At 38.6% G+C, this 12,299-nt stretch overlaps 1 protein-coding gene across 1 annotated transcript; it reads left to right on the top strand.

Moving 5' to 3' along the window:
- The first annotated feature begins 9,954 nt into the window (after positions 1-9,954).
- On the top strand, positions 9,955-11,868 carry cfd (complement factor D (adipsin)). Its single transcript, XM_038304663.1, has 5 exons — positions 9,955-10,107; positions 10,218-10,377; positions 10,542-10,683; positions 11,102-11,392; positions 11,515-11,868. The coding sequence occupies exons 1-5, from the start codon at positions 9,972-9,974 to the stop codon at positions 11,692-11,694; spliced, it is 909 nt and encodes a 302-aa protein (XP_038160591.1). The 5' UTR covers positions 9,955-9,971; the 3' UTR covers positions 11,695-11,868.
- The last annotated feature ends 431 nt before the right edge of the window (positions 11,869-12,299 follow it).

Here is a 12,299-nt window from a genome sequence, read left to right as displayed (position 1 = left end):
CTAACATGAAGGAACACAAGAGGTACCTTTACTCAGGACAAAATCAATCATCTCCTACTAATGTTTGGTTGTAGTACCCCCAACACTGTATAGTTTAATAAAGAAATCTATACCTTATTTATCCCCTGCCCTGTGTAAGACGGCATTTAACACCCTTACACAAGATAGTGCATAATGTTATTTTGATCACTAGCAAGCATCATTTTCCTAAAATTCTTACACATTTTGGAAGACAATTCCAGGTCAGATATTAAATTATACACAGATAGAGTCTATGTAGGTGATCTATGAAGGCTGTTGCAGGGTTTTTGATTAAGTGTAAGGATGTATTGCTGCTGAGGTGGAACCAAAATGAGGTGAACCGTCAGAAGTAGAGTGGTGTATAACATGAAATTAGGGTAAACAGAACCAGCAGTGTAAAAACCAAGAGGTTAAACACAGCGGAGAAATGATTAATGGTGTGGAAACCAGGTGAATTCAATCAGCTGTTTGCACTGGGCAGGGAACCAAAGGAAAGTGACTCAGACTTAAAAAGGGAAACTGAAGCGAAATACAAAAAGGGAAAAGGACGCCTAAAATATACAGAGAATTCAGTAAAAAAAAAAAATAGGAAACAACACAAAAGACTGAATACCACTGAGGTGTCAAAAATAGCAACATGCTGTATTTAAAAGTGCAGTTAGTTGTGTATAAAAAGGCTTGTAAAAGTACAAATTGAACTCATTTACTAAAGTTAAAGGGCAGGTTCTTCACTGTAGTTAAGTACAAAAGTAAAATTAAGTTTTTGCTGGTTGGATAGGGCCCCTGGTACCTGAGGGCCCCGTAAAACTCCTCATGCGCATGTAGACAATACAGTTATTACTTATTTGGCTCATTAATTACAATTTTTAGTAACATCCTTTCTTTATAATGCCATCACAATTTTTATTGTATTATGTGTGTCTTGGGACCAATCCCCTTCAGTCTTATTGTGCAAACAGACAGCAGCGAAAATAAATAGCTAGAAGAGGAGAGAAAAGAAAAAGAACTTTAAAAAAGTTACCCCATCAGAGCTAAAAAGAAGATACAAATGGATAAAATACATAGACAATAGGGAAAAGGGACAAACGAAAAGAAAAGAGAAAACAAGGGCAAGAAGATGTGGAAAAGGGACAGAGGAAGAAGAAGAAAAAAGACAAGGACCAAAGAGAGAGAAATATTTCTGTTTGCATATTGTCTGTAAATATGTGATCAACCTGTTGCTTTGTGTGTTAGTTTTGTATTTTTAGATGACCCTTTGCTTGCCTTTACCCTGCGCTCCAAAATTCTTAAATCTGCCACTAGACAGGATAATACAGATTGAACTGAACAGAAGTCCTGCATAAGTAATGAAATACTTTTAAGTTCTGGTATTCACAGTTGCAAATAGCATTCAAGTTGAAATAGAAACACAAACAAGTAAATTTAAAATCTAATAAACGAATGTTGTCTCTCAGAATCTGATCCATTATCTGCAATGTTTAATTAAGACCTAACAGAGATTCTTGTTGGGATCTGGAGCGGTACCATCCATCTCCAGCAGAGTGCGCCGTGGATCCTCCTGAAGCTGAGCCTCCAACACACCTGAGGCGCATCTCGTCATCAGGAGGACCTGCAGTATATAACCGGCCTTCAGACCTTGCCTCAATGCCGCAGTGTTGATCCAGTTTGGTTAGCACCTAAGCCTAGAACCTCCTGAGAATCTCTAAGTGATCTCCCTAGTGATCAATCAATCTTCTAACCTTCGTTGTCTATGCTTCACAGGAAACCTGTTCCCTTGGAAACTCTGGATGAGCTTAACCTGCCGAGCCTGCCCTCAGAGCCAAACCTGAAGACTCTCCTCTGGATTCCTCTGCAGCTCTTGGCTAAGAGCTGGAAATCAAAACCCAAGGTCTGCATTCAAGTCAGAAGTAAGACGCTGAAGCAGTTATTGAACTCTGCTGAGCAAATCAGTCTCTGGACCCAACAGTTCCTTCCTCAAAGAGAAACCCGGACTCCTCAAGGTAATCTTCTGAAACTTCCCAACGCTAACTCCTCAGTGCCAATGCTAACTAAACTGTCATCCTCACAGACTCCAGTGAACCTGTCCCCGGCCAGAACCAGTTCCTGTTCACATATTCATGTGCTTGTGTTTTAATAAACATTGTAAAACTTTCCATCTGTTTCTGTGGTGTTCTGCATATTGGGCTTCTCTGAGAACCAATCATGACAATTCTTAGTTGAATTTAGGTTTGGACAAACTAAGGTCATTCAAAAACATCATATGTTCTGATAAAGACCTATTCTTCTCTATAGAAAATTAAATGCTTAATCCAGGTTCTTTACACATCTGTGCCCTCAATGTGTCTCTTAACTAACTTCTTAGCCCCTGTTTTGGTGTCTGATATACATCTTCAGTTATGTGATTCAGGTTTGTTGGACCAAAGACAAATCTTAAAAGGATCCATCCATCCATTTTCTTACACGCTTATCTCAAGTGGGGTCGCGAGGGGTGCTGGTGCCTATCTCCAGCAGTCAATGGGCAAGAGGTGAGGTACACCCTGGACAGGTCGTCAGTCCATCGCAGGGCAACACAGAGACAAACAACCGTTCACGCACACAATCCCACCTAAGGGGACTTCTCTAAAGTCCCCTTAGGTGGACTTCTCTAAGGGGACTTCTCTAAAGTCCCCGTAGACTTAGACTTCTCTAAAGTCCCCTTAGAAGAGTACCTGGAGAGAACCCACGCATGCTCAGGGAGAATATGTAAACTCCATGCAGAAAGACCCTGGGCCAGGAATTGAACCCAGAACCTTCTTGCTGCAAGGCAACTGTGCTACCCACTGCTCTACTGAGCAACATAATTTTAAATGAGTCAATGAGTCGATTCAATAAACTGGTTTTCGTTAGAAAATTTTGAATAAATTTGACTGTATGATCTGGTGAACTGTAAAGTGCCTTGAGATGCCATGTGTTGTGAATTGGCGCTATATTAATAAAGTAAATTAAATTGAATTAAATTAGTGTCCAAACGTCTAGTAGATGAAAAAGTAGTGGACTTGAAATTTCCCACATTGAACTTTGAAAAGTATTGATCATCCATGGTCACTAGACGTGCAGATATATCCCAAAAGACTTTGCTAGGAGAGATGTCCTCGCAAAGCATCAAGGGATTTGTTGTCGCAGCGGCCCGCTGGTGCTACCCAAGAGCAGTGACAAATAATAAAGACAGTGCAGGCACTGTGCAGGGAGGCGGAGTCATCTGACCACTTTGGAGCAAAAAGTAGTGACCATCTATCAGAACGGTCAGTTAACTGAGTTCCCTATAAAGTCCACTATATAGTTCCCGCTCTATATAGTGATTGAGGGATTAGGGTGGGTGTTAGGACACAGCCCGGACCTGTCCTTCCAATCCGAACAGGCCACAGCACCGCACTATGACATAATCAGCTGACAAATCTGGCCTTCCAATGAGGCAGCCACCGGATCCGAACTCACCCATTTAGACAGCAGGAGCGGAAGAGGAGAGAATGACATTGTAAAATGAAAATGCAGTTATTTTATTTTATGTGAGATTTTTAACTCTGTCAGTTCAAAAATTGCACATGCATGTTTTATTTGCCATCTGTAGTGAAGTGAAAAGGTTGACTCTCTCTGCTGCAGTACAGATAGCCTGCTCTTTTTGACGACCGGGAAGAGTAAGATGGAGAGACAGGGAGGCGGGCTTAAATATCCACTCGCTGGACAGAGTTCGGTGCTTTTGTGTCACCAATGTCTCCATTAACACAGAAAAAAATAGCTGGATTTGGCGCTAGGCCTTCTTTTAAATAGAGGTGCCAGAGGGGTCTGAAAAGTTTATACAAAAGTGCTCAGTTGGCAACACAGAATGCAAAACAATAATAAACAGTTCTGGAAATAGCCCCATTTACACTACTCTCTGAAAACCAATCTGTGCCGAGCTTGGATCAGTTAACCGTGCCGAGCTTGGTTCCTTACAACTGTTTACACACAATGCCAGCATGGTTTCTTGCCTCCAAGTGGCGATCTATGGTACTACTGCTCTCTGGAGGTAGACAAGCAAATCAACGTTCAGGAAGTTTTCAGGCGAAGAAGGCAGCCTTTGGTGAATTTACTTGACAGAGTCGGCTTTTGGAAAGTGGATACGAGAAACTATAGACTAATCAGGGCTTACATATGCAGGAAACAACGACAGACGTTGAGGCTCATCACACTGCTAAGCAGAATCATCACTGGACTCATTTGTCAAAGTGGGGAAGCTAGTATTTTCATGAATATCTGAAATTTCATTTCGGAGGCTGACTGTAACGACTGCTCATGCGCTCTTTGTTATCTGGGAACCGTGCCAGGACTGAACCGCACTAACATGGTACTAGTTCAGTAGTAGGGCTCTGCGCGGTTTAGTTGTTTCTGGCATGGTCCAGTTCAGTTGTGCATGCCATTTACACTCAACAGTTATCTCGGTTACCATAGAAGTACCGATCTCGGCACGGTTTCAAAAAGGGTAGTGTAAATAGGTCTAATGTTAGCCTTGCTGTTTTTACACTATGGGTTCCAGTTCAGTGAGACCGAAAGGTGTCATAAACCCAGGTTTTTTATATATAACACAAGATTAAAAAAAAAAAATCTACAGTATGAACTAATGTTTCTTTATGTTTCACAGATGGCAAATTCTATGCAGGAAAATTGCAAAATAGGCCAACATGTTGAAGTAGGTTTGGGTCCCTTTAACTTTGCAGGATCATAGACGATTGGAGTTGCGCATTTTATTCAGGGTCTTAGAGTAACGCTTACTAAATGCATTTTTATATTTTATAAAAAAAAACAGTATAAATTAATACACTTCAAAACTATGCATAAAATGTATCTGTCAATGAAAGCAATTTATAGTCTTAGGTTGTAAACAAAAATATGCAAGTTACCGTAACCATGGCTAAGTGTGCCTTTATTCAGATATCACTTATTTTATTGTAGATGATGAAGCGCATGGAAATAAGTTTCTACATGATAAACAACAGTTTTAGACTTTTAAACGTTCAAGCTGTTTAAAGTCATTATCAAGGTAGACTTTTTTTGTCCCACTGGAAACATAAAAAGAAAACTATGTGTCTATGTTGTTTCCTTTTTTTTATTGTTTTCAGGATTTAGGATTTTTATAGTGCTCACGGTGTTCTGTTGAGTTTGAAACCAAACGAGAAGATACCACCGTCTGCTCCACTGAGCCAATAGCGAGGAGAGATCAAAGACGTAAATAGTGGAGCTGAATGAATGACTGACAGACAGAACGAAAAGCTGCCAGACACACTGACAGGCTGCTGACTCAGTGTCTGAGAATGAGAGGAAGAGGTGGTGGAACGAGCGAACAAGGGAGGAGAGAGAGAAAGGGAACGAAAGAGTAATGAAAGCTGCAGGGGGAAAAAAATAAGCAGAAAATGACTTTAACTCATCTCTGATAGCTGGTTCAGTTCCAGACCACACACAAGGATGATCAGATATGGATGTCTGCACAAACACACACGCACGCACAAATGTAACAGATGAACACGCACGCCTGGCTGGGTGGGCTTGGTTGCTCAGGGCTGTAGTTGTAGTTGTAATTCATCTCATGTTGACTACAATGATATTTACCTGACAATGGAAAGTCTAAGCAACGATGTTGCACTAAAGGCCAAGATTTAAAGTGGATGGATGCTTTAATCTAGATATTCTGAGTTTCCCAAAAAAAGAGCAAAACTTCTTGTTGAATATGACGTTTTTAGGTGGTCATCAAAATTGTCATTTGTCGTGCAGATGAGACACCTTTTCTAGATTACATGTAATGTAACATCGTCAGCATCAAGTTGGACCTCTGCAACATCAGGCAATGTAATATTGACTGAATATTTGTGAAACCCAAATTATTTCAAGATTCATGAGGTGTACAGTACATTGCCATAGTATCTAAAGCCTAAAATAAGGAGTTAGCCTTAGAGGTCACCTGTTTGGTTTTTTTCCTTCTATGCATCTAAATGTTCTGCAGTTTGTTACATGATATTACTGAGAAAAGGAGACCAAGAAAAACATCAAATGAGAGGCTGTAGAGAAGTTTACTGCAGGGTAGGTTATAAAATGACCTACCTATCTTTGATCTTCCTCTGGTGCACTGGTCAATAATCATCTGCTGAGGTGGACTGCATGACATCAGACCTCATATAACCAACCCCACTCTGAAGCATGATGGTTGCAGCATCATGCTGTGGGGATGTTTTTCTTCAGCTCTGAATTGATGAAGATATGGATTTGGCTAAAGCATTATCCATATAAAAAGAATCAAAACTAGAGAAGATGATCACTTTCAAAGAGGACCGCATTCCTAAAAGTAAAATTTGTAGCAGAATTCCAGTAGAATGGCTTATGTCAAACATGATGAGTTAGAATGGTCCAGTCAAAGTACAGACACAAGTTTAACTGAAAAATGGTGGCAATGCTCAAGAATTTATGTTAAGAGATGATGTTGAAATAAAATACACCAACAGGGCCTTTTCAGTCAGATGCTTTTCTGAGACTCGTTGGTATCTGCAAAAAAGAAAGTCTTTTTCACTTTGCATAAGCAAGAATATGTTGGTAACTTTCAACTATAAATTGTAAAAGGGATAGCCTATGTCTTACTTTTGCATAGACTGTTTTGGTCTCTGTCCTTAACTAAATGTTGCATGTAGTTTACTGAATTGATAATTGTTACATTTGTTTTGCTGACCAAAATAAAGATAAAGGAACAGAAATTAACTAAAATGCATATTAAGTGTTACAGTTTCATTCAGTTGCTCTTCATTAATTCTGAGTTAAGCTGCTATAGAGATCCACTGAAAGTTTAAACTGTAAACAGGGGTTAAATACAAATGTCTACCTTAGTTTCCAGATTGTTTTATTGAAAAGGTTTAAAAACTGTGTATTATTTTCCCTCCCTCTGTAGAATTTCCCTTGTCTTTGCTTGTCTATCACATAAAAGCTTAATAAAATACATGACTCGTTGCGGTTATAATGTAACATTTCAAACATTTATAGTGGTGTGAAAGCTTTATTAGGATTATTAGTTTTGTTTCAATATTGTAGTACTTCCTTATAACTTAAAATACATAGTAATAAAGATAAATGATACACAGAAACCTCTGAAAGCTTTTTCAATTAAACTATTTTCCACTTGTAGTCCTCCTTTGTACCTACAGAGGGCAGCAAGAGTTCAACAAAGGATAACTCTCTGGTTAAACCTTTCATTGGCTGTAAAAACATTACTGACTCTAGTTTTTGCAGATGTACTCTTTGCTGTTTCACCTGCCACAAACTATTGTATGGCACATTTTTTAATTATATATTCTGCATAATTTGAAAACATATATACAGAAAAATCATTTCGACATTAATTACACATAAAGCCTCTGTGGTTGCATTTTATAAAGCTGGCCAGCTCCCTGTCAACCTGGGTGTTGGGTTTGCATTGGATATGAAGGAAATTCATACTGCAGCTTTTTTTATGCTGCAGGGCATTATGTCCAGAAATAGCAACACAAGAGAGCCCTCTTTGCACATGCAGCTAGTGTTGTTCACACCAAGTGACTGACCCAGCAGTTCTAAGTCTGCACTAAAATGTTCAGTTCCTCATAACCACACGCTCATATTCTTATATTAGAGTTGAAGGGAATATATATTAAGGCCAAATAAAGGAAGACAACCTGTTAGAGTATGCAAAGGACTTGACACAGTGGCGGAGGTATTCCTTCCAGCAGAATAATTGAAAGGGTTAAAACAAATAATATGCATGTTTTAAAACCGCCCAGTCAACATCAAGAAGTAAAAACTTGGTTGAAAAACTGGTCGAAAACATTTCCATCTAATAAGACATCTAATCTGATAGAGTTTGACTTGTTTTGCAAAGAAAAACGGGCAAAAACATGTCAATAGAAATACAAAGCTGGTAGAAACGTACAGTAAAAGACTTGTTGTTATAGTAGGTGGTCCCGAAAAGCATTGAGTCCAGAGGCTGAACATTGTAATGTGACAAAATTTGTTAACAATCAAAGGGTGTGAATGATTTTGCAAGCCACTGTAACTTCTCTTTGTCCTGATTTATAGACATTGATAGCTGCAGCACTTTCATCTTTCTGTTTCTGTGTTTATTCTAATGGAAATCCTGTCCAACTAAAGAGTTGCACAGCTTTTCTAATTTAAATGGTATGGATGCTTCTTTCCCACAGCTTCAACAGTAGTTAGTGTTTTATGTCAAATCTCATTACCATCACCCCATATATCCTCTAGTTTCTCCAAGCGGGCACAGAAAACAGCTTTAGCCTTTTTAGAGTTGAAGATATACAGATATATTCACCAAGTTAGAATATTTCTGAAAATTCACAAAGTAAAACCCATGAAATATATTAGCTCTGTTATACTGATGTTTTGAAATGAAAACATGACATTTAGAATAAGATATTACATACATCAGATCCATAAAAAAATGTTTTTAATGCAGACATTTGAGCTGGCTCTGCTGGTCAATTGCATAACGTTTTAAACCCCTACTGGGTGGAAGGTGTCTCTGTATTCCTTAATTAAATACAGGTGATAACATCAATAGGCCAGCCATCCTTTTCTACCTCTACATTAGAACCATCCAAAAGACCAAACACTTGGGGGAGATTTTTCTGATTTAAAAGAAAATAACAATTGATGAATTAAATGTACATTTGCACTGCTGAAGAATAATATTTTGAAATAAGTAATATGGTGGTAATTTCACTGTGCTGAAAACGTCTTTAACAATAAGCTGATCGGTTTGCTATTCCTACTTGCAAGAAGAAAATCATTTATGGTTTATGAAGATGCTTTTTCTCCTCTAACAGATTTCCTTTATTTTTGCTTTTTTTGTTTTATCAAAATGTTGTAAATTATCAAACAATGTGGAAATAAAGTTTTCCAAGTCCCTTCCTCGTGAGATCCCACCCTGCTAAGGCCCTGTCCACACAGAGAAAAGGTGGTAGGTGTAACAACATAGATGTTTTGTGGTTTAAGCTGCCACCAAAGGGAGCCGCATGTTAACTACAGCATCATCTTTGGTGTTTTGTACGATCGTACAGATGCAACTTTTTTTTTTTGGACTGGGCCTTAGATGCATCCATTCTCGATGCCTTAACTAAATAAACAGTTCATCATCAGGATAATAAGACCATGAAGATGTTGATGTCATATATAACATGAGACTTTATGGGGCTGTGATGGATTGGCGACCTGTCCAGGGTGTACCCCGCCTCTCGCCCATTGACTAACCTGTCATGTCTACAGAGATTCCAGTCAACTAGTCCTAGCTTACGAGATCCAGATCTCAGAGCAATTAATAAAAACTTTTTATAATAACTTCAGTCTGTCTGCCTGAATTCTAGGTCCAACGTTTAGAGTCCTGACACTTACCTGCTGTTTTCTCAAACATGTGTTTGCTAATTTGCAACATTTAAATAAATAAGGAGAGCCAACATTACAGGAGTAAATAGTATTTCACAGAAAATGCTCTTAGATCTAATTACTGACTTCAATGGTGTATTTTTAAAGACATCAAAGAAGAATTTATTGGCAAAACAGAAAAAAAAAAGTTTGGTCCTGCTTTTTTTTCCTCCTGTATTAGGGAGGGTTAGGGAGATGTCAGAACAAAATTCTGTTTTTATTTATCGTTCAGCTTTATCGGTTTCAGAGCGGACCAAATCTAAACATTATGCAATTTCAAGATAACATAATTCTGTTTCTCTTTTCTGTCTCACTGGCAGGATTTATGCAACATTTGTATCTTACACACAAACTTCAATGTGTTCTTGCTGAGAAGAAGCAGGGCTTTTCTTCAGTGTTTTATGTTGTCCTGCCTTTGTTCCAAGAAAACAGAGACAAGAAGGAATTCTGCACCCCCACTTCTCTCTTGCACAACGTCTTCATGATTTATGTTCCCTCTCTTTGGGGAGGAAGGCTTTAAAAGAGACGTTTCTGTTTCGGGGGTTAGTTACAACACCACCATGATGTCGGAGAAACAAATGCTTCTAGGGACTACTGTTTTTTTTATTGCCCTCATTTCACATGGTGAGTCTTTTCAGATGCTTTTTCCTGCAGCATAGTAGGATTTGAGTTTGATTCATTTCATGCATTGAATCATTTTAAAGGGTGTAAAATGTAGCTGTGAATTCCTTCAGGTGAGGGTATAATCGGTGGCAGAGAGGCAGTGTCACACTCTCGACCCTATATGGCCTCCATTCAGGTACCACAGGAGGGAGGCAGGCTGAAGCATGAATGTGGAGGATTTGTAATTGCAGATCAGTGGGTGATGACTGCAGTCCACTGTATGCCAAACGGGTGAGGGAACATTCGTCTAACCTCCAGAGACATCACCCTGAGGGATTTTGTTTTCCACTTGCAAATGAATTTACTTCCCAACCATTGTGATTTTTTTTACAGAGCAGAACTTTTTATGATATCAGATTTTTTTTTCCTTTAATATTTTTGTACTTTTTCACCAGAGCAAATGGAAGAAAGGTAGTGCTGGGTCTCCATTCTTTGAGTGAAGCTGAAGATACGAAGCAAACATTTGACATTTTGGAGCTGCACAATCATCCTGACTTCAGCATAGACAATTATGATAATGACATTGCTCTGATCAAGGTAAGGGGAACATTATGGTCAGGATTGTCTGAAGTAGAGATCCACCAGTTGAGAATTACTGAAATTTCTTAAAAGTATTAAAACTTAGAAGCATGCAAGCATTTCTCTTGATGCACTTTTAGGTGTTCAATAAGATGAGTTGCTTTGCTTATCAAGTTTTTAAATATTACTATTTTAGTTTGATTTGGAACAGCTCTATTAGATAGCCTGCAGCCATATTCTTAAGTGTTATTGCCCTGAAAACTAAAATAATAATAATTTGTAATGCACCTATGAACAAGTCAGAAGATCAGCAAGGGAAGGTTTGCTCAGAATGCCGCTAGTTTCAAATGTTCAATCGATCAATTGGTTGGATTTGAATATATTAATTAGTTAATATAAATATCTACTTCTTGTATTTTGTGTGATCATTTTACAGTTGGATCGGCCATTTATTGCCTCTGACGCTGTTAGAGCTGTAGAATTCCTGCGAACAGGAGGAACAAACCCCGACCCGGGCACAGTGGTTGAAACCGCTGGTTGGGGTTCACTTGACAATCTGGGGTCAAGGCCAGATAAGCTCAATGAGGTGTCCATTGAGGTGATCAGCCCAGCAAAATGCAGGCGCACTGACTACTTTGGAAGAAAGTTTACCAATAACATGATATGTGCCCATAAAGTGTGCCGAGACAGCTGTGGTCACTCTCATGGAGTGGAAGACAGCTGCGATGTAAGTTGTGACCTCTATGTTATTTTTTTCCATAAATTATAAATATTCTTATGTTATAAAATATATTTCCAGTAAAAGTGCTCTTACAGTTCTGCTGTTTTTTGTTGTTCTTTTCCTTTTAGGGGGATTCTGGAGGTCCTCTGCTTTTTAATGGCACTGCTGTTGGTATTACCTCCAATGGAGGGAAAAAGTGTGGCCAACTAAAAAAGCCTGGCGTTTACACCATCATCTCCCACTACACTCAGTGGATAGATGAAACGATGGCCACTCAGACAACTGCAGCTCCAGAGCAAAGCAGTTAAAGGGGGGCTTCACATATATGAGCAAGTTACAGTATAAACAATAAATGTTTCCTTTTTTAATTCAGTCACACATTATAGCGCATGCTGCAAACTCATGTATGATCGGATAGATTTCACACCTGTATCTCACCTTCTTTTAAACCAAAGAATTAAATACCAGTTTTGTTATTATTCTTTCATGTTTCCCTTATTGAGTTCAGTCTCCTTTATCGTGCTTTGTAAATCTATGCCAGTCATTTTCAGTTTCTCTCAAATGTTGTCACATTTCAAACAAAATTTAATTCTGAGATAAAGAAATGTACAGTTTAGGTGCAGAAATCTGTCAACACTTCAGCTATTAGTTATGAGCTTTACAAATCCTGTTATTACAAAAACTACTTAGTTTTGGAAAAGTAGAAGGCAATCCTATATGCTTACATAAAAGACAACTGGACTTTCTTTTTATTTCTTAACGATATTTCACGATATTTATTATCTGCTTCTTTTGTCTAAAATAAGCAAACTGAAGAAAAGATGACAGGATTTGGTTGAGGTTTTGAGGACCCAAATGCAGAGGCAGGGAGGCAGAGGTGAGTTCTTGTAGTATTAATGGAGTGTTCATAGGT

This window comes from Cyprinodon tularosa, unplaced genomic scaffold, assembly GCF_016077235.1.
Source record: "Cyprinodon tularosa strain WSP-4 unplaced genomic scaffold, ASM1607723v1 ctg54, whole genome shotgun sequence".
NCBI classification, from domain to species: domain Eukaryota; kingdom Metazoa; phylum Chordata; class Actinopteri; order Cyprinodontiformes; family Cyprinodontidae; genus Cyprinodon; species Cyprinodon tularosa.
This window is presented reverse-complemented; position numbering and strand designations above follow the sequence as displayed.

Bases quoted from the DNA above. Each gene is read 5' to 3' on its own strand.
- cfd (XM_038304663.1), top strand. From the start codon at position 9,972: ATGTTCCCTCTCTTTGGGGAGGAAGGCTTTAAAAGAGACGTTTCTGTT. The intron at 10,108-10,217 runs GTGAGTCTTTTC...GAATTCCTTCAG, and splicing joins TATTGCCCTCATTTCACATG to GTGAGGGTATAATCGGTGGC. The intron at 10,684-11,101 runs GTAAGGGGAACA...ATCATTTTACAG, and splicing joins ATGACATTGCTCTGATCAAG to TTGGATCGGCCATTTATTGC.